The 22,063-nt window shown below is 37.5% G+C and overlaps 3 protein-coding genes across 6 annotated transcripts; all 3 read left to right on the plus strand.

Moving 5' to 3' along the window:
- Positions 1–1,239: 1,239 nt before the first annotated feature.
- On the plus strand, positions 1,240–13,620 carry LOC100245992 (GBF-interacting protein 1-like). Of its 4 annotated transcripts, none has more exons than XM_002267229.5 (11): positions 1,240–1,726; positions 3,525–3,568; positions 4,321–4,426; positions 4,871–4,994; positions 5,086–5,507; positions 5,593–5,781; positions 7,125–7,515; positions 8,278–8,575; positions 8,838–8,999; positions 10,645–11,142; positions 12,717–13,620. In XM_002267229.5, the coding sequence occupies exons 1-11, from the start codon at positions 1,564–1,566 to the stop codon at positions 13,008–13,010; spliced, it is 2,691 nt and encodes an 896-aa protein (XP_002267265.1). In that variant the 5' UTR covers positions 1,240–1,563; the 3' UTR covers positions 13,011–13,620. The 4 variants fall into 4 exon arrangements, with proteins under 4 accessions (XP_002267265.1, XP_010657492.1, XP_010657491.1 ...); XM_010659190.3 differs by having other exon boundaries at positions 1,246–1,726; positions 8,925–8,999; XM_010659189.3 differs by having other exon boundaries at positions 1,246–1,726; positions 4,877–4,994.
- A 1,843-nt stretch (positions 13,621–15,463) lies between these two features.
- On the plus strand, positions 15,464–18,244 carry LOC100261296 (U-box domain-containing protein 3). Its single transcript, XM_002264846.4, has 2 exons — positions 15,464–15,890; positions 17,097–18,244. Exons 1-2 carry the CDS (start codon positions 15,586–15,588, stop codon positions 17,920–17,922), a joined length of 1,131 nt encoding a protein of 376 aa, XP_002264882.1. The 5' UTR covers positions 15,464–15,585; the 3' UTR covers positions 17,923–18,244.
- A 670-nt stretch (positions 18,245–18,914) lies between these two features.
- LOC100266500 (uncharacterized) lies at positions 18,915–21,258 on the plus strand. The gene has a single exon (XM_002264796.4). The coding sequence runs from the start codon at positions 19,251–19,253 to the stop codon at positions 20,922–20,924; it is 1,674 nt and encodes a 557-aa protein (XP_002264832.1). The 5' UTR covers positions 18,915–19,250; the 3' UTR covers positions 20,925–21,258.
- The last annotated feature ends 805 nt before the right edge of the window (positions 21,259–22,063 follow it).

Genomic DNA, 22,063 nt, shown 5'->3' on the forward strand with positions numbered 1-22,063 from the left:
GGTTTACCTTATTTCTCTCGTTGTACCATATCTCGCCACAATTAATAATTAATTAAATTTATTTATTTTTTCATTTCATTTTTTATATATATAACTGTATATTAATTTTATGTTATAAGTAATTAAAAATTATTAAAAAAATTTAAAAATAAGAAAACTTGTTAAATTTTTTTTTTTATATATTTTATAAGGATGAGAATAAGTTTAAATACCGATAACCCATCAAGACCAAGGTGACAGATCTCTAACCCATTCCATTGTGATCGTAGTATGCCATGGAAACATAAAATCCCATTGTCTCAAAAGTTAGAGATGATATTTCCTTACATCGGAGTAATCAATGGCCGTGAAATAATCATGTTTGGATGTCAAAGTATGGTGATTAGATTAGCACTATAGCCGTTAATTCTGCTCCCATCCCCCATGCACCACCAACTAACGAAGCACACGCAAAATTCATCCAATGGACATCCCTTATCGCCCACCAACTGCCTCTTAGCCACCACTTTGGGCCTCGGATGGTCGGTCTCCCATCAATGGGTCACATTTCATTAATATCTTGGCCATGTTTTCAATTGACCTAAGGAAGAGAACTCATCTAGTAAGTAATATAGGTTGGTCAAACCAAATACGTATCCAACTAATCATATGGTAAAAAGGGCTCATCTCAATTACCTAACATTATCGAAACGTTTTTTTATTCTTTCCAAAGTTGTTCATCATGTAGAAAAGGCAATTGCATCATTGTATATTAAATTTATGTACATTTCTTATAGCACCATGTTAAATGTATATTTATGAAATTCCATGCTTTTAGAAAATTTCAAGTGAAAATAAATTAAAATTAAATATTTGAATGTCAGAATTTATTTATATATTTTTTAAGTTAAAAATTTCAAAACATAAAAAATATGTTTTTTAATAAAAATAATTTTAAAATATCCTAAAATAGGGGCAATAATGATTGATAAGGTAAGAGTAAATAACTATCTCTGCATAAATAAATTATAATTATCATATTAAAAAATATTTTAATTTAGGTGTTTTTTCACAATGTTTTTAGTGGAATTTGTATTGAACCACAAAAAAACCTTTCGGCTGCATTACTTTTTTTTTTTTTTTTTGTCTTTAAAATAAATTAGTATAATGATAAAAATATGGATTGTACAAAAAAATAATCATAGATTTAAAAAATAAAAAGGGAGAAGGTCAAGAAAAATATATATAAAAAAAAGGGGGAAAAAAAAATCCCACACTCTAAACAGTCTCAATTGCTCTCTCTCCCTCTCTCTCTTTCTCTCTCTCTCTTCTGTCCATCTCTTCCTCCCTATTCCCTCTCTCTCTCTTTGTCTCTCTCTCTCTCTCTCTCTCTCTTTTTTTTTTACTTGACATAGATCAATTCAAAAACCCTCAAAACAATCATAGTTTCGTCCATTCCCCAATCTCTAAAACTTCCCATCATATTTTCTATCGCCTTCTCTTTTCTCATTTTTTCTTTTGGGTGTTTTCTCCTATATTTTTGTATAAATAAGGTACAGAGCTGTGGGCTTGTGAGCTGCAAAGATGAGCGGAGGTGGGTTTAGGGTTTCAATCTCAAGCAGTATGAGGGAGGTGATCCAAAACATTAAGGAGGTCACTGGAGACCACACTGAAGAGGAGATTTATGCAATGCTCAAGGATTGTGCCATGGATCCCAATGAAACCGTTCAGAAGCTTCTCATGCAGGGTATTCTTTCTTTTTCCTTCTCTTTCATTCGCCTCTCTTTTCCCCCTTTTAGTTTTGATCTTTGATTTCCCTTTTTCGTCCTGCGATCTGTGCTTTTTCTATGCCCTTTCCCCTCTATTTGGCTGCTGAGAAATTTTAGGCAATGATGGTGAAAATCCATGGGATGTGATTTGATTTGCGATTTTTGTGTCAGAAAAATCATGGGTTTGTGGGAATTGAGCTGGGTTTATTATTGGCTGTTATGGGTTTTCACTGTTGATGCAGTTTTTCCTTCTTTTTTTTTTTTTTTTTCTACGAGGTTAAGTTTGTTTCTCCAACGAAGCTTGGATATTTTCTCAATTTGGATTTCTTTATTACTTTTAAAATGGTTTTCAGGGCATTTATGGTGATCTTTACAAGATCAGGACTCAGCTCTGAAACCTCAAATTTGTCGAGGCCGTTGTCTCAGATGGACATGGCTTCTCTTGTATCATATCCTTTTTATTTTGTTTCATTTAAATTTAAGACATTTTTCGTCTTGTTTTAAAATGTAATAGCGTTGAACCACAGTAGACGACCAACCCACCGGTCAAAAAATGGATATACATTGTTGTTATGCTGGCTGATACTTTTTGATCCATCTAATTAAATTTGTAGAGCAATCTATCCAAAGTAATTGCTAGTTTTTTGTTATCTCTCTCCTGGTTCTCATCAACAAATCCTATGCAAGATTTGTGCATTTGACTTGGACTTTCCTATAAACTTTTGAACTACAACAATGTAACTTGATTATGTTTGCATCCGAATTTTGTTCTTCAAAATTTTGGCGGTCTGTGGTTGTCAAACTATATACTTTCTTTTACCACGGTTACACAAATTTGATGTGTTCAATGCTGAATCTGATAAATATATAGGGAAACAAGTGCATGTCACCCACTTGCAAAATTTTAGGATAAAATGAGAACTGTTGTTTGTTTCCAAAGCATAATATTTTTTTTTTACAGGTAAATATAAAAGTGAATTACGAGAAGAAGGTATACACGGTGTATACAAAGAGACCCAACTACCAAAAAAAGCACAAAGACACAATTGTTTCCAAAGCATAAAATACTAAAATGATGACGAATTGGGAGTTTCTGAAAACTGTCGTCAACTGAAAACAACCTAAAAGGGTTGTGTTTTGAAACATGTTTGTCATTTTCATATTTAAAATGAGAATGGTTTCAGAAAACTTTTCATTTTCACTACCAAATGGGACCCTGATATTGTGACTACATTTGGGTAAGGCTGTAGCGTGTTCATTCAGAGAAAGTGCTGCTTCAGTGGTTACTTTAAATGCTCCTTTGTAAACTTGTTAGTGTTAAGTATGATTTTTCTTGCTTTACATGTAATGACAGCTTTGTCGATGGTTTAAATGATTGATGCACAACTTGTTATGGGAGCTTCAAAGCTTAATCACTGTTGTAGGATGCTAAAAGGCACGTTCTTTGCAATGTATACTTTTAAAATGCACTATGATTTAGTGGGTTAAGCATTTTTCTTGTGTTTCATTCTTCTAGCCATTGTTTCTGTTTGAAGCAAATAGCTATGTAATGGTCAATCTGCTGCTTTATTGAGAACTTTTTAGCTCCAGTAGTTATTCTATGTATTTATTTCTTTCTCTCTCTCTCTCTCTCTCTCTCTCTATATATATATATATATATATATATATATATACTCCCATTCTCTCTATCTCTCTATATATCTATCTATCTATTTGTCCATCCATCCATCCATCTATTTAGTTGAATGACAAGCAAGTTATGCTATGGTTTTACAGATCCCTTCCATGAGGTTAGAAGGAAACGTGACAAGAGAAAAGAGGTAAGATTTATTTTTTTATATTGCTAAAGCACCAAAATTGACCCTCAATGTGAATACGATTTTCATGGAAAATGAGATTCTTGGCCTCCTAGTTTATGTTAATGTGTTGAAAAAGAAAAAAAAAATGAAAGAGAAAAAGATCTTTGTTGTTCATTTTACTCCTGTAAGTTTTGATAGTCCTAATGCTAGTGGGCATATTGCTCATCTATTCAATTATTTGAAGGTAGGATAGTTGTAAAACATTTGTTGGACTCACATAACATCATAAATGTATGGAAATTAAAAGATGTTGCCAAGTAATGGTTGTCAATGAGAAAAACATTACAAAAGGGAAAGAAAGAAAAATTATATCTTATTCAAAAGAGCATTCATAGTATGTGGATTAGTTGCCTAAGGTTTATTTTAGTCTTCCAATTCCTTCCTTTTCTATTGTTCACAGAATAAATCAAATTTCACTACAATCAATCAACTATTGTCTGAATAATCATTTTGGGCTTGTTGACAGCCAATTTTTCAGCATAAATTGGTTGCATATTGATTTTTATGGTCGAGATTTTGGTACTTAAAGTTGGTTGAGGTTCTGTTAGACATAGTTGTGGACTTGATTACACAGGAGATGCATCTTACTGTTTGTGTACTCTGTAGTGTCCTCATCAACATGGCTAATATACCAGTTTTTGTTGATTTTCTTATTCAAATTTAGTTTTGTGGATTGACTAATATTTCATGGACTTCTCTTTTTACTCTTGTAGCATTTAAGCAACAGAGATTCTGCTGAACCACGGTGGAGACCTGGCATGCAGGGGCAAGGAAGTAGGGGTGGTCGAGTGAATTATTCATCTCGTCATACATCTCATGGTAAACCATAATTCAAATCAGTCTTCAAAGATTGCCCTGCCACAGTTCTTTGCTTTTTATATTTACAGGATTGATTATGTTGCATTTACTTGTCTTTGTTTGTTCAACATGATTTTATCAAACATAGTTTTTAATATATTTATTGGTGCTTTTTCTTTGCTTAGTTCCACCGTGTGTAAATATAACTGTTTCAGTAGAAATTCAACAAATACCGCATTTTCGGACTTTAGTTTAAACTCCTTTCTCATGCCCATGGATTTGGTTTAAGCAGAGGAGTTAATTATTCCTTTCTGCACTATTTCAGTCCGATGGTATAATAATAGTGGCTTACTGCGTTTTTTCCCAAGCATGAATTACATTTGTGGTATATTACATTATCTGATGGTCGCAGCTGCAGATTTGCTGCATGTCAATTATTTTGGTATAATGTATCCCTCATGTCAGATACAGGTGGTGGCAGGAATTCTGCTCCTGCAAAGGAAAATGGAATCAGTCAAATTTCAGAGAAAGGTATTGCTCAACCAACCTCTCAGGAGATGAAAAATAAAGAAACAACTGCTATAGCAAGGTGACCATAGTTTACAAATCTGTCCTTTCTTTCATAATTAAAATGTGGAGGTACAGTTCTGACAAGTTTCATGTTTAATTATCTTTTGAAGCTCTATAACTGTCATGGCCGATGGTCCAGCTGTTACCACCACTGGGAATACTAGTGTTGTACACACTTCTCATTCTACTGTAGCGAGTGATGTCATCCATGCTGATTTGAGTGCATCCACTGATGCTAATAAATTGGGGAATTCACCTTCGCCTTCTATTGATGCAAACAAAAACCCTAGCATTGCATTTGGAACTGGGGATACATGTGGGCAGCCCACACCAGGCTCCAGTAACTGCTCAGCTTCTGTAACTCCAGCATCTTCTTCAGGAGGCTATTTTTCTGCTTCAGATCCTGTGCTTGTGCCTTCTCATGATTCACGGATCTCTCATGCTGTTGGTACGATTAAGCGTGAAGTAGGGAGCCAACGAACTCCTGTTGAAAATAATGAAATTACCCATGCTGAAAGTAGATCAGCTGCAGGTTGGAGCTTTATAGAATTTATTTTGGTTGATGAAGTTTTATCTCTGAATGTAACTCACAAATGTGTATTGTTCAATGACGGCAGTGGCAGCTTCTGAGACTGGGAGCTCCTTCTTGCAAGGAAAGATGCCTGGCAAATCCCCAGGAGTTGGGAAGAATCACCTTGTTGAGTCATCACAACCTTCACCCTCATTGACACATGCTGGCTCCTCAGTTAATAGGCCTTCATCGAATTACAATACCAGGCTGCAACAAGTAATTGGCCCTCAAAAAGGTATATATTTGTTATTTTACTTTTTCCTAGACTTGTTTGTTTGTTGTTTTTGGTTTGGAATGTTGCTTGAAGATGTTTAGAGGTGACCTGGGCAATTCCTAAGATTTTCTGTAAGGTCTTGAGTTTTATAGAAGACAAATGGTGAGGTTATCTTGAGTGTGCTTTCATTAATTTTCTACAAGCTCTCACCTTTAATCATCACAATATTGGTATGAATTGCAGTTATTGCTCACGTCCTTGAGCTGGGAACTAAAGTTGGTCCCGCCTTCAAAAGCTCCAATGACCTTAGTAGTTGATTACTCATGTTAATCGAAGTTGACAAGGTGACTTTGGTTAACCAAAGATGAGGATAGAGGACTCAAACTTCTAGAGGGACGTGTTCAATTCCTGTGGAGTTTGGGCCTGAAACTTTGATGGAGGAGCACATGAATGGGGCTCTTATGCAATGATTCTTTTTTTATTTTTTTATTTTTATTTTTATTTTTATTTTATTTTTATAGGCATATAATATGATTTTATAAACAAACACCAAGGCAATGATGTGTGCATGGACTTTAGTAAGAGCCATAAAGTTCAACTTTAGGGATAGCCTTTTATTTTTTATTTTTTTTGGGATTGGCAAGTTTGGGGATAGCTTAAGCAAGTTGTGACTTCATTGATAGAGTTTTGTAAGAATAATTGTGGAGTTTATAATACAAGATGGATTATTCTCATACATATAAGTCTCCCCCTCCTCTTCCTGTATTAAGTTACTGATGCACCTTTGGGAAATATAGATATCTTCATGGATGTGAGAATGTTTTGGCCCATGTAAAGCACCTAGACATTAGTTTAGTCCTGGAAATTTTAGGGTTTTAAAATATTCTATAAGGATCCAAATGGGAAAAAAAAACACCTATCAAAGGAAAAAAAAATTATACAGAGGGATTTTCGTGCCATAAATATGGGGAAATTATTCTGAACCTTGAGCTGAAACCAGAAGGATCAATTATGGTTAGGCTGTTATTGGCTTGATGAATATTGTATGTTAGCCTTATTGCCTGGTTTATTCTCTTTTGTTTGCACTGTATCTTTGCGTGGTTTGTTGCAATACATGGAAGTGAAAGCCACTTGAACCTCTAGCCTAAGTACTTGAACATCATTGCCATATGAAAGGGGAACATATTGTAACTGAGGTAAATTCAAAGTACACACTGTAATTTGAGGAAAATATAGAAAATTGTTCTATTTTGACAAATAAGATGGGTAATCTTTAAGTATATCATTATTTTTTTTGGTTAGTAATGATGTTTGGATGATTTGCTCGAAGTCTATAACTGATTCATGATATATGTTTATAACAGTGGGTCCTGGTATGGAATGGAAACCAAAGTCAACAAACCCTAATCTTGTTCAAAGCTCTGGAGCAGCTGTTACTTCTGAGATTCCCTCTGTTTCAGCTGAATCTGTCACCCAGACACAGCCTGTATCAGGTGACCTTGATTCAGAAGAAGCAAATCCAAAACCGCAGAAAAAGCTAGAGGGGTTACATTCTCGAGCTCGTCGTCATGTTATCATTCCAAACCATATCCATGTTCCTGAAGCTGAAAGAACCGGGTTGAATTTTGGAAGCTTTACTACTGGTTTTGGAGTATCCCTAATTGATGCCTATGATCCTGAGAGTGACAAAACCTCTACCCCTCAGTCTGAAACTTCTCAGGGGATAGAAGAAACTGTGGAGGAACATTCTTCAAGGTCTCAAAAAATGAACATTTCTTTCTTTTTTAAGTAGCTTTTAATTTGATGATGAGCATCTTGGTGTATCTTTGTTCTTTTCTCTCTTTACATAATTGCATCAACCAGGTCTAAGCAGTCACAATAAACATGAGTTTTTTTCATGTGTGTTCATTTATGCAAAATTGGCCCATGTTATTACTGTTTAGAGGAATGATGGCTGGAGTTTGTGACAGAAAAATCTTTTGGGAACCATTGTGCCATCTTATTGCCTGAATTTTTGGCACAAAATCCAGTAGTTGTCCAGTGGAAGTGCACTGAAAATCTGAGTTATGTTGGTTGATTTTTGCTTACACTTTTTATCAGGTTTGTTTGGTAGAATAGAACTGATTTCCTGTCAAGGACTGGGCTCTCTCAGCTCATAAAGAATAAGTCCTTGCATCAGAGTAGCTGAGCAACATGTTTGTCCACTGCCCTAGATTTGGTCTTTGATGGGTTTGCATTTATTTAGGGCTGTATAGGGAAGACAGATGGAAAAACCAGGGGAGGTCTTGGGGAACATGCTCTGGTTGGATTACCTTCTTTGGGCTCCTAGCCTCTTCTGGACCATTCTATTGAAGCTTATTGTGTATAACTTCAAAACAGAACTGTTTCTTGTCCTAGCTTTTCAACCCATGATGTAGTATTGTAGTAGCCAAACACTGCCATATTTGAAGCACTGTAGTTGTATATTTTTGGAATATTTCTTATCACATTTTTATTTGTTTTTATTATTGGATCCAGCAATCAAAATGTATTGGCAACGGCTGAGGAAGGGGATTATCCAGATCATCCAGAGTCACCTCCACATGTGTCAGAAAATATATCTTCTGGAGAGGGTGATATCTCATCCAGTTCAGCCCCAGAATATGATTCCAAGCAGGAAATAGCATTGCCACCTGGAGGTCATCAATACTCTACGGTTCATACTTCTCCAAACTACAGTTTTGGTTTTGTGCCGCCAATTTTAGGGAGCCAACTTGCACCGTTTGAAAGTTCTGAGTCTCAAGCACGTGATGTTACTCGCCTTCCAAGCTTTGTAGTAAGCCTTAAAACATTTGTTTTTTGTCCTTTTGTGCTTCTAGCTCTATGATGCACCCTCACAATTGAATTTATGTAATTTTGCTCACTGGCAGTAATTGAAAATGTTCAATATGTTAGCATGTTTAAAATTGAGTTTGGAATGCAACTAAAACTATGATATGATTACTGGATGCTTTTTTTCCCCTAATGATTTGTATTGTTGCTACTAATCTTTGGATCCAATATAATGATGGGTGGTTATAAAATGTTTGTATGTCTAGGTTCAGCCACAATTTGATCCTGCAAGCTACTATGCCCAATTTTACCGCTCTGGTTCTGATAGTGATGGTCGCATTTCTCCCTTTCAGTCACCTGGAGTTGTACCCAAGTACAATGGGAATGTTGCAGTGTTATCTCCACAGACTTCACAGTCTCCTCAAGAGGTTTGCACACTTTAGGCACTCTTCCTGTCTTTTCCTGCTTTGAGAATTTGGAAGTCTTCATACCTTTTTTTCTAGAATTATAAATGCGTTGAAGAGATTGAAAATTTTGTTTTAGCTGTACATCTCTATATTGAGGGGATTTTTTGAGATATATACCCACATAGAAGGGTTTGGGGATAATTTGCCTCACCTAAAGTTGGTTTCTTTTTTAGGAAGCTGTTTGAAGGACAATTCTCACTTTGAATGACCTTTTAGATGAATGGGTAGGAAGATAGAAAATTTCTGTTGTTTATGCGATCATAATGTGGAATTGGTCAATCATTTGCTTATCCATTGTGGGATGACTTGGAGTTTATGGTCCCTTTTGTTTTCTTCAGTTGGTTTTTGTTGGCTTCTTCCAGGATTTGATTAAAGAAGCCTTGTTTAGTTAGGAAGGAAATTTAGGAAATTTTGTGAATAAGGGGATTAGAAAAATATGAAATGTGGCTCTACTATACTTATTATGATGCTTATGAATTGAAGTGTAGAAGAATTTGTTGTCTTAGAGCAGTTATAGTTGCAACAGGATGAGAAAAATATGAAATGTGGCTCAACTCTACTTATTTTGATGCTTATGGATTGAACTGAATAGAAGCATTTTTTTATGTCTGAGAGCAAACACAGTTGCAACCAGCAAATGTTTTTATGAATTCTTTGTTTGGCTGGTCTGGGAGATTTGTTGGGAATGCATGACTATCCTTAGTAGAGTTAATGCTATCTAAAGTTGAGGAGTCCTTTTCTCTTTTATTTCTTATTTTGGCCTTAGGAGTGATCTATGTAGACATCTCATATGTCTGGGTTGCACCCATTTTAGATTTGCCTTAATTTTATTTTATTTGTGTATTAGTTCTTTTAGGCTCTACTTGAATCTTGGAAAGTTTGAGGGAAGTATGAGCAAAAGAAAATAAAGGTGAAAGATTGAAGGGAAGGAAAAGTGAAAGAAAATAAAAAAAATAAGTTTAAACTTCATAAAAAATTTTCAGATGGCTTTCCTAATTTATCTCTTCTTTTCTCCCTACATAAAGAATAAAGAATCTGAAAATGTACAAGTTTTTAAATATTTTTCACTATATAATTCATATTTGATTTTTCTTCGTGTTTTCTATGTAAACTAAATGAAAGATTTTGGATTTCTTCCTACCTTTTTTCCCTTTCCCTGATGCTTTCTGTGCTTTAAAAATAGAATCATTCTCAACAAGTCCATGAGAAGTGCTTCCATTTTTTTCATTGGTCCAGGTAGACTGAAAAATCTCTATTTAATGCTTTTTCCGACCTGCTTGATGTTCCATTAAAAAGTTAGGGAGCATCACAATTTCATCCTTTCTCAAAAGTCAGGGAACAAGAGTCATTTCTTTTTTGAGAAAGAAATTCTGCTACAATCAATTATGTGTTACATATAGTAATGCAACGTGTGTTTTGTCCAATTTGCATACAATAATATGATGCATCTAGTAGTTCAATGTGTGTTTTTTCTCATTTGCACATGCATAAATCTCTGTGTGCATGTGTGCAAGCGTGTGTGTGTGTGTGTGTCTGCCCCTAAGTGTGTGGTTGTGCAGGTGTACCCTTATATATACCTGTGATGCTCATATATGTTTAATTGCAGGGTGGGAACTCTCTGGTTCTGTCTACGGCTGGTGCAACTCCACTAGTAACTCAGTCTGCTGGTGTCATGCAGAGCTCTATTGCTGTGACTCAACAACCAGTCCCTGTGTTCCGACAGCCTGGCGTGCATATACCCCATTATCCTCCAAATTACATTCCATATGGCCATTACTTTTCTCCATTTTATGTTCCTCCTCCGGCCATCCACCAATTTTTAGCCAATGGTGCATTTCCTCATCAACCTCAGGCTGGTGGTGTATATCCAGCTCCACCCAATGCAGCTGCTGCAGGAGTCAAATATTCACTTCCACAATACAAGCCAGGGACTAATACTGGAAACTCAGCCCACATGGGAATGCCAGGTGGCTATGGACCATATGGTTCCTCTCCAGCTGGCTATAATCCTAGCTCAGCTGCAGCAGCTGGGAACTCAACTGCTAATGAGGAAATTGCTGCATCCCAGTTCAAGGAAAATAGTGTTTACATCACTGGCCAGCAGGTTAGATTTTGTTCTCTTCTTTATTTATCAACTAAGATTAATCTTATTTTATTTTGGTATTTAAACTTGATCCTATTTGGGCTTTTGAATTAGGAGTTGTTAGGTCACTCTTCTTGTCTTTTATTTTCTATTCCTCTTTTCCATATTGATTTATTAGGCAGCTGTTTTGTCATTCTTGAAAAAGTAGCAGCTTATTAATTAATGTACAGACTATATATATATATATATATGTATGCAACATGTTTGCTGGAATTTGTGATGTGACTGTTAGATAGAGGTGGGACAGCAGTGAGAATTGTTATGCTGAGTGTTGGTATTGGTAGATGTGATATCCGTGGTGTGGTGGTGCTGGTGGAGGTTTTAGTGCTTCTTTAACTAAATTGGTTGCATGGTTTGGGATGATGCTGATGGTTTGCAGTGGTGGTGTTGCCAGTGTGCCAGAGGACGTGGTGTGTGGGTAACAGGGTGGTACTGTGCAATGCAATTGTGTTTTATTTTTTACCCTTTTAAAAAAAATTCACTCACATTGATTAAGTTTTCTTTGGTGTCCCTCCACCACCACACTGCCACCAAGATAAATTGTTTTTCTTTTTAATTTTTTTTAATACATATGATTGAATGCCATTGTTTGCTTCATAATTGCGTCAAGTTACCACCCAGTCAGGTTGATAGGGCCCTGAATGAATTGGAAGTATGTCATATAAAAATAAGTATTGATAGTGTAATTATGGGCTTATGTCTACTCCTGACATTTGCTTATTTTGTATTTATGCATAATATGTTGTCTCGCATAAGAAAATGGAGTAAATGGGTAAAATAGCTGCTGCTTTGTTTAACCAATCTAACATATTTGTGGCCCTTAGTGAGCACCAAGTTATGAGTCAACATGGGTCCTGAAACACCCCTGGGTCTTTGGTGTGTTCTGTTTTTTTTTTTCTTTTTCTAGATTAATCACTTAAAGTCTGTCTGGATACACTTCTATTTTCTGTTTTATAAAATCAGAACATAGTAGCTTTTATATAAGATATGAGAACTTTTAAAAGCTTATATTGAAAAAATAATGGTTTCAAAAGCTGCTTAAAAATTTAGGTAGTGATTTTTAAAGACAGAGACTAAATATGTACTTTTGTACAAGATGCTCTACTTTTGCACATAAGCTTATAATTTTAAAAACAAAAAATAGGAAGTTTATAACCAAATGGACGTATAGAAGCTGTTTGGGAACTATTTTTAAAAATAGTTTTCTGTTCTTAAAAATAAAAAATTGTTTTCTGTTTTCTAGACTCAAAAACATGTTTGGTACTTTTTTTGATAGAAAACAATTTTTTGAGAACTTGCCATGAAAGTAGGGTGATTCGTTAGAACATATTTTAATTGTTTTCATTTGTTTTTAAAAAGTGAATTGTACATATATATATATAGGGAATGTTGAAAATAAAGCATTACAAATAAAAACTATTTTTAAGAAATATTTGAAATAATAGAAAACAGGTTGAGAACATTTCAAGTTCTTAAACAAACTTTTATTTTAGAAGACAAAAAGAATCATTTTGATGGATTTATATTTTCTACAGAGTGAAGGTTCAGCAGTCTGGATTGCTGCACCAGGTCGAGACATTTCTGGCTTGCCGGCAAGTTCTTTCTACAACCTCCCCCCTCAGAGCCAGCATGTAGCTTTCACCCCAACACAGGGTGGTCATGGCCCAATTGCCGGTATCTATCACCCTGCACAAGCAGTGACAGCAACTGTTCATCCACTTCTGCAACAATCTCAGACAATGGCCGGTGCTGTTGATATGGTGGGACCTACAGGCAGTGTCTATCAGCAGCCCCAGCATGCACAAATCAACTGGCCCAATAACTACTGAGGGGAAGCTTCCTATTTTCCATAGTGAACCAACAAAACAGGAAATTCAAGTCCAATCTTCAGATTCTTTTTGGAACTCTGGCAAGTTTGGATGGAGGGAAAGATCAAGAAGACACCACATTGGCCAGGTTTGAGAGTGTACATTTATGAAAGGAGCCTGGACAAAAATTTGCCAGTAGTATCTTCTGATTGCTTGGTTTGAGGATATAAAAGGTGAAATCCGCCTGTAACTGATATTGACCATTTAAGTTAGTTGAGGTAGGTACTTGCAGGTCTTCTGTTTCTTGCTAGTGGTATATGGTATCCCCCCATTCTTCCCCTCATAATTCCCGCCAGGCTCTCCTCTGCCCCATCAATTTGAAAACTTGTGAAACTCTTGTAGAATTACTGTGAGTGTTGAGAATCTTTGTTTCCCCTTTTTTTCTTTCTTTCTATTCGAGGTTTTCATAGACTCTCTGGAAGGTAAGATATAGGATGGTGGGGGATTTTTCACTACCTTTTTTCTTCTGTCTATCTGCTGTCTTACCTGTAAAGTGAATTTTGATAGCAAGAAAAGGATGTACCCAACTGTTGTAATTGGTATAAGGAAAAACATCATTTCTATTGTTTCAGTTGACTGATACATCACTTGTGAAAAAGGATACAGGAGCATGGGGTAATAGTAATACCCTTCTCTCGAGGTCCTAGACCATCCTCTTCTTTTCGGTTAAACCCCCTTAATTCTTCATGACTCTGTATTTGTCTTATATTTTCTACTGTTGGTTGGACACTGCATTGGATGCCTTTGATGCTACATGATTCATGAATTGGTGTTCAGTGAGATTAATCACTGCTGACGATAGTCGGGTTTTCTCTTAGGCATGAGTTTCATACTTGGTGAGATTGTCTTGATTCTCTTGAAAGCTTTGCTCTTAGAATAAAGCTAAACATGCTAGTTTGTAATTCTAGACCAGTATTCTTTATCTGGGAATATGCTGACACAGTCATAGGAACAAATACCATGGCCTGCTCAGATGTTATCTTCCACCCTTCTAACTTGTCTTATTAATATGACTATGGACGGCCTATTCATCGAACTCTCAGACTATATAGTCTTAACTGTCCGGGCAAGTCGTCTCCAAACCGACATGCTCAACAAGCTGCTTGGTCCTAGAAGACTCACCCATCTCTTGCAGCGGCAGAAGCTGCCCCACAAGGGAGGAGCCAGAGCTGGGGTGGAGGAGTGCCTGTTGCCGTTGAAGATCGTCCATCCTGGTGGCGTCATTGAGCAGTACTACATGGCTGTTCCTGCAGTGAAGATCATGGAGGCCTGCCCCTCTTTCATGGTGGCTAGGCCGGAGGTTTTCAGGAGGCCCTGGGATTCTGTGGTCCACCCAGATGAGATCCTCAACCCAGGTGAAAAATTCTTCGTTGTCCCGCGTCGGACTCTGCAGAGGCTGCGAAGGAGAATCAGAAAACCCAAGGGAGATTTTCCCAGCAACTCCTTTGCCTCCCAATCCTCCTCCAGGAATGCCTCACCTGTGATAAATGAAGCCAGCTATTCTACTGAGACAGACACACAAAGTAGGGACGGCCGTATGAGATTTTCCAGCATCGAGGGCTTGCAGAAGAATGGAAATGGAGACGAGGATCCGAGGAAGATGACCCTGAATCCTCAGTCTCAGCAGAGGATGAGAAGAGTAAGAAATGTCATTTCATGGCAGCCGTCACTGACAGCAATCAACGAATGACTTGAATGAAATGTTGTTCCAACAGGGCTCAAAATCAATCATCTTGTATGCAACAAATTTTCTCAGCAAAAAAACACTAGAAAAAGAGATCGTATTCAAGTAATGAAGGGTGAAGATGAAATCAGTTAGGTACAACCGTACAAGTTCCAAGGGTGTCATTTTCTCCACACCTAGAGCCAACCGCAACAGCCAAACACAAACATACTTGCCCTCTTTCATACATCATACCTGTAAAATTTATGTACACATGCTACAAAATAAGAGGAAGATGTTAATTTAATCTAGGGTTAACACTATGTTAATCAAATGACAATGATTCATATCACATCCAAAACCACCCTCCAATCAGAAAATGTCACATACTACCAAAACTTTTCCCTTTATTTTGTACATTCATGATGTTCTAATATTTTTCTATATCCAATTTTATTTTATTTTATTTTCCAGAGTTTCGTGTTCTTTATAACCTTTGTACTTTAATTTAATATAAGTTAATGGATGAGATTTTGAGTTGGGCATGATAATGATGTTTTTTCTAATACATTGTTTGGTTCCTATAAAATACTAACGAGGATAAAAAATTGATTTTTTTAGAAAATCAAATATAATTAAAATTATTTTAAATTTTATTTATTTTCAAATAAATTAGTTTTTATATAAAAAAAGATAAATTTAAAATAATTTATTAATTTAAATAGACCTTTTATTTTCCCTTTTTTATTTTTAAGTTTTATATGTTCCCTCCCCATTTCCCGCAAATTCCCCAACATAGCGTAATAATTTGTTAAAGAGAACTAAAAAGTACAAGTGCAGGAGAAAAATTAGGTGTGATGATGGGCATGGTGGATGGACAAGATGAGAATTGAGAAGAGAATGGGAGATTCTGAGGAGGGGGAGATATGGACGCAGCAGAAGCGAACCCTAATTGATGGAGTGGCTGAGAGGCTATTGAATGGAGATCTGGATTCCAAAATACAAGCTGCCATTGACATCAGGAACATTCTCAGGAACTCCTCCGTCAAGACTCGTTCCAAGTTCACGGCCGCCGCCGACGTTATCCAACCCCTCGTCTCCTTGCTCCTCTCTCCCAACCAACACGCTGCTGAAGTCTCTCTTCTCGCTCTCCTCACTCTCGCCGCCAGGAACGAACGGTTTGTCCACTTTCCTCCTTTTGTCTTTGCCTTCCTTTTCTTCCCCTCACCAAATGGGGTTTTGGGGATTTTCTCTTCTTCTTGCTGGAATTGGTGGGAAGGTGATAGCTTTTAGTTCTGTACAACTCAGTCTGTGAGTTTATTTACTTTATGATAGTCCTTTTTTTTTTTTTTTTTGGTAGTTTTAGGCAAATTTTTGTATGTTGTAGGGCATACACAGAATTGTTTTTGGTGTTTCATGGTATTGAATTTTTCTCAAAGATCACTCATCAGCTTTGTCTATTATTGAAGTGATTATTGGTTGAAAAAGGAAGTGAGACCAAGAAAATAGTTTTGAGCCTTGAAGATGATTGAGAAACTGTTAAGAGAAATCTAGTAAGGTACGGTATTGAATAGTATAGGAAGATCAGCTTATGAAGCTGTGAGGTTTTGGCTGACTGTTATTAAGCTCTTTTAAGAGTCCCAGAATAGTTTTGTTTAATCGAACAATGCATTTTCCAATATCCTCAACAAGTGCTGGAAAGGGTGGGTCTTGGAAATATGGAGTTGTGCTTTTCTTTAGGCCATGTTTGGCTCTGGATATTTTTGTAAAATCTTTCTCTTGCTTGGTTGCGAGTGAAACTGTGAAAGAAGATTAATTGTTGAGAAATGCATTTTCCCCAAACATTCCTCACCTTTATCTAAGGAAAATTGGGAGGAAGATCGTGCAGTATTTTCCCCTCATCTTTTCTTCTAGTTTCTTTCTTTCACCCTTCTCCGCGACATCCAAATATGAGAAAATCATTTTCAGTAGCATTTTTTTCCCTTTTCTTAGCCAAATATAGCTATAGATTTTGCACATGGTCTATGTGGGGAGAAACTTTCCCAATTCCCTTAGTGAAGAGATGATTTTGGTTAGGATAAGGTGAGCCTCTGACAATCTGTGACCTTAGCTCACTAGAGTTCCCATCTGAAGATGGATTACTCCACCTGCAAACACTAGCATCAACTGGTACCTCCCCTCTCCTAACCCGCCAAAGAGAAAAAGCAACGAGAATCAAATCCCCTATCCCCTCCCCACCTTCCTTTTCTGTCCTGTTATTTGTTTGACCTCTCCTTGCTTCAAGGTCATGGTTCTTGTTTCCCTCCCTTTGTTCATTGATTTACTTTTTCCATGTTGAATTGGTTCATCTCATACTGGGTCCTTTTTGTTTTTGTATTTTTCAGAAACAAAGTCAGGATAGTGACATCTGGGGCTGTTCCCCCTCTTGTTGAACTCCTCGAGTTCCAAAATGGTAGATTAAGGGAATTGGCGATTGCAGCAATCTTGACACTGTCTGCTGCTGCTCCCAACAAGCTGACCATTGCAGCTTCTGGAGCTGCACCTCTTCTGGTTCAGATTCTCAGCTCTGGAAGTGTTCAAGGAAAAGTTGATGCTGTCACAGCACTTCACTATCTGTCCAGCTGCACAGAGGCCACCACTCCAGTCATTGATGCTAGAGCTGTTTCCCCTCTCATAAAACTCCTCAAAGATTGCAAGAAGTATTCCAAATTTGCTGAGAAGACTACAGCCCTACTTGAAATCCTTTCTAAATCCGAAGAAGGGCAAACTGCAATTTCAAACTCAGATGGTGGAATCTTAACCCTAGTCGAGACCATTGAAGATGGATCTCTGGTGAGCACAGAACATGCAGTTGGAGCTTTGCTTTCCTTATGCCAGAGCTGCAGAAACAAATACAGGGAACTCATTCTAAAGGAAGGTGCAATTCCAGGCCTTTTACGACTCACTGTGGAGGGCACCCCAGAAGCCCAGGAGAGAGCCCGGATGCTCCTGGACCTGCTCAGGGATTCCCCACCAGAAAAGAGGCTGGCCTCATCAGTTTTGGAGAGAATTGCGTATGACATTGCTGCACGGGTTGATGGGTCGGATAAAGCTGCTGAAACTGCAAAGAGGTTACTGCAAGACATGGTTCACAGAAGCATGGAGCTCAGCCTGGGCCGTATCCAGCGCAGGGCTGCATCTTGTACACCTTCACAGATTCCCCCCACATGAAGATAGTTAAAAAGAAGGCCTTGGGGAGTATTCATCTGGTGCTAGATTAGCTAAATCACAATCCCAGAGAGTCGGAATGCACATATATAGTGAAGCAATGACATAGATTTTTGGTTTTTGGTGGGTGGAGGTGAAATCTACTAGCGGTTTTGTTTGTGATGCCCATATTGGGTGCTTTGTATATCTGAAGTTGGGTCATGTACATACAACAGATATGGTGAACATCACTTTTTAAGGTTGTATTGTTGAACCATGTTTGTACTTGTTAGGGTTAAAGTCTAATTCACTCTGACATACATTGCTAACAACTTCAATTTATCCATAGGAGTCTCGGGGTATGTTTATTTAAGTTAAAAAAAACATATTCGTGAAATAAAGGGTTAGGGTTGGACATAATATTTAATAATTGAAGCTTTCTAAAAATTGTTATTCCAATGCTTTTAAACCCTCCTTTGTATTTTTATTTTTCTAATTTACCAAGCTCTCTTATAACCTCAAATATTAAAAAGTTATATTTTTGGAAATTATTAAGAAAAGAAAGAAAAAACATTAAAGAAAATTATTTTATTATACAAATATCAAACATAATTAAAAAAAATTATTTATTTTATTAATTATTTAAGTTTTATATAAAAGAATTAAAATGAGGTAAATAAAATTTGAAGCAACATGTAAAAATAATCTATTTATTTAAAATTTATTTTTATTTTTTTCCTCCTATTTTCTCTCACATCTTTCGAAACTAAACAAAGCCTAACAATAGATGGGGAATGCATCTTTGACTTTTGGCAAAATTCAGGCAATGCCAGGATGTCATCCAACCAGCACAAAACGACGTCGTGTGGTACTTTGACTCATCTCGAGACGTAATTAATTACGATTATGCCACTGTCGGCGCACGTTTACTAGTTTCTAATCCGGGGCTAACAAAACTTCCGCCTGGAGGCGCAGTATACCACCACCAGATCCAACCGTCGCTCCTTCCATGTGGCAGCACCACAACCTCATATGAGCACTGTGCCCACGCGCTCACTCTAAGAGAAAGCCTTAAAGTTTAAATAAATAACGTTAATCTCACCGTGTCTGTCATCTTCAATTTTTGACCACACTGTTTTCCTCCAACAGCGTCCTCACTCACTCCCATTGGTTTGATGTGCGAGAAGGTGATAAATTTCCGCCATAAGCTCCCAAATTTGAGCTTCGAGTCTCAGAATAGAAGCTTCCAGCTCTGCTAATTCTCAGATCTGAAGCGTCATTTTCCATTTCTTGATTTTCATTTTATTTTATTTTTGTTGGATTTGATTCTCGATCGGTGTTGAGTTGGGGAGATGTTGGGGCGGTCCGCACTGTCGAGAACCGGCAGCTTCCGGCCGGAGAATTTGGGGCAGAATGCTATGGTAATGATTGGAAACCTGTGTTTTACTCTATTCGTAATCGGAGTTCTGATCTTCACCATCATTGCCGCCACATACGAGCCGGAGGATCCGCTGTTTCATCCGTCTACCAAGATCACCACCTTCCTCACTTCCACCTCCAATGCGACCTTTAAATCCGACAACTCCGTCGTCAAGACCGGCGAGGATTTCATGCGCCCCAACGAGACTGCCATCGCCGCTTTTATCAATATTACGGATGTGCAAAACCCTACCCCCGATTCCACTGAATGCGAGGGCGGTGTTGACCAGCCCATCGATTGCTCCGACCCTGACGTCTTCCATTTGATGATGAGGGCCGCCATTGAGGTGTTTAGGGACATTCATTTCTACCGCTTTGGGAAGCCTGTTCGCGGATCTAATGAGTCCACCTGTGATATGGCTTGGCGGTTCAGGCCTAAGGAGGGGAAAACGGCGTCGTTTTACAAAGATTATAGGAGGTTTGTCATCTCCAAGTCGGAGAATTGCACTTTGAGTGTTTTGGGGATTGGGGATTATCACACTGGAGTCAATGCGAGGAAGAAGAAGCGGAATCAGAAGCCGGGTTTTCAGAAGCAAGAGCCTGCTGCTACATTGCCGGTTGTTGGGGAAGTTGTGAACGATTCGCTCCCTGTAGTTGAATCCGAGGGTTCATTTAGTCAAGGGAAGTACTTGGTTTATATAGGAGGTGGAGATAGATGCAAGAGCATGAATCATTATCTCTGGAGTTTCTTGTGTGCGTTGGGCGAGGCTCAGTACTTGAACCGAACTCTGATCATGGATTTGTCCCTCTGTTTGTCTTCAATTTATACTAAATCGAACAGGGATGAGGAAGGGAAGGATTTCAGACTTTACTTTGATTTTGAGCATTTGAAAGAATCGGCATCTGTGCTGGATCAAGCTCAATTTTGGTCGGATTGGAATAAGTGGCAGAAGAAAGATGGGTTGAATCTTCATCTGGTGGAGGATTTTAGGATCACGCCTATGAAGCTTGCAGAGGTGAAGGATGCTTTGATTATGAGGAAGTTTGGGTCTGTTGAACCAGATAATTACTGGTATAGGGTGTGTGAGGGAGAGACTGAATCTGTGGTTCAGCGGCCGTGGCATCTGATATGGAAATCTAAACGGTTGATGGACATTGTTTCGGGGATTGCATCAAGGTTGAATTGGGATTTTGACTCTGTTCATGTTGTGAGAGGGGAGAAGGCGAGGAACAGGGACCTTTGGCCTAATCTTGACACAGATACTTCACCTGATGCACTCCTCTCATCCCTGCAGGAAAAAATTGAAGATGGGAGGAACCTATACATTGCGACGAATGAACCTGATACATCATTCTTTGATCCTTTGAAGGACAAGTATTCAACTCATTTTCTTGACGACTATAAGGATCTTTGGGATGAGAAGAGTGACTGGTATACAGAGACAACAAAGCTGAATAATGAAGCTCCTGTTCAATTTGATGGTTACATGAGAATTTCAGTTGATACGGAAGTGTTCTTGAGGGGGAAAAAGCAAATCGAGACTTTCAATGATCTCACTAGTGATTGCAAGGATGGTATTAATACCTGCAGCACTGCAGCAAGCTAATTCCCCATTCATGAGGTTTGAAAATCTGCAGCTGTTACATTTTGGGATCATGTGATCCTTTAGCTATTTTGTGTTGCTTTGAGAAATTCTAGCTCATAATTAGTAGTTCCGAGTACTGTACCCGGTAGAAAAGTAATGTTTCATTATTCAGAATCTTCCAATGCTTTTGTTGCAGTTGGGTCAATGTTTGATTGCATTTTCAATATGTATCCAGTCTCACAGTACCTTCTACTTGTACTGCCTTGGTTTTTTTTTTTTTTTGTTTCGAATCTTCATGTTCTTTCAAGAACTCATGAGCCCAACTCCAGCAATAAATCTTTTGGTGTCCAGCTAACCAGTCTTATTTATGGGTGAGAAAATGTTTGGTGAGCCATCAGATGAACATTTTCCTTGTTCTTATTTTGGGTGTTTTTCATGAACATTTGAAAGAACACAGAGAATGATGGCTAAGTGAGAACACAATGTTTGAGACTATGAATGAATTAACTTCTTACATGGGATCTTTATGATTATTTGCTCGGATCTTTATGATTATTTGCTCTGCTATTAGTACTGTTTGGTACGGTCTAAATATAAACGCATTTATGATTTTGAGTAATATAATCTAGAATTTTAGGTGGTTTTCAGAGCTTAGAAGATGCCTAATATATTGTCATCAGTTGCAGCATGATGATGTTATTATATGTAATTACAACTACAGGTAGGGTTTGGACACAACCATCTACATAGCAAAATAAACTACCTTCATCTCATTTCAATAAAATGTGGACACCCTAGTACCCTTGCTAAAGAGAACCCATTTAAAAATGGATTTCTTCAGCTGGAAGTACCCATTTGTGAGTATAATCATGTATGTCCTTTTGTTTTTTCTCTGAATTATATCAATTTTTTTCCTTCCCTGGACACAATCAAAATTGACATTCCAAGCATAATACAAACTGTGATTGGTTTTGTCGGTTCTATGTTGCAAATGCCCATAATTTTCTAGATGTACTGTCTTCTACTCTTTGAGCTTGACAATCACTGTATTTTGTATTGGATGCTTGAGGCATGTTTAGAAGTAGCTCAAATTAGAATCCATTTGATAGTAATTCTAGGAAGCTCTTCTAACCTTTCTAGCACTTGAAAATTCTTATCAA

The sequence above is a fragment of the Vitis vinifera genome, chromosome 12 (genome assembly GCF_030704535.1).
Source record: "Vitis vinifera cultivar Pinot Noir 40024 chromosome 12, ASM3070453v1".
Lineage (NCBI taxonomy): Eukaryota > Viridiplantae > Streptophyta > Magnoliopsida > Vitales > Vitaceae > Vitis > Vitis vinifera.

Excerpts from the sequence above, each read along its gene's own strand:
- LOC100261296 (XM_002264846.4), top strand. The coding sequence starts at position 15,586 with ATGGACAAGATGAGAATTGAGAAGAGAATGGGAGATTCTGAGGAGGGG. Across the intron at positions 15,891-17,096 it reads CTCGCCGCCAGGAACGAACG|AAACAAAGTCAGGATAGTGA; the intron begins GTTTGTCCACTT and ends TGTATTTTTCAG.
- LOC100245992 (XM_002267229.5), top strand. The coding sequence starts at position 1,564 with ATGAGCGGAGGTGGGTTTAGGGTTTCAATCTCAAGCAGTATGAGGGAG. Across the intron at positions 5,508-5,592 it reads TGAAAGTAGATCAGCTGCAG|TGGCAGCTTCTGAGACTGGG; the intron begins GTTGGAGCTTTA and ends CAATGACGGCAG. Across the intron at positions 9,000-10,644 it reads CTTCACAGTCTCCTCAAGAG|GGTGGGAACTCTCTGGTTCT; the intron begins GTTTGCACACTT and ends GTTTAATTGCAG.
- LOC100266500 (XM_002264796.4), top strand. The coding sequence starts at position 19,251 with ATGTTGGGGCGGTCCGCACTGTCGAGAACCGGCAGCTTCCGGCCGGAG.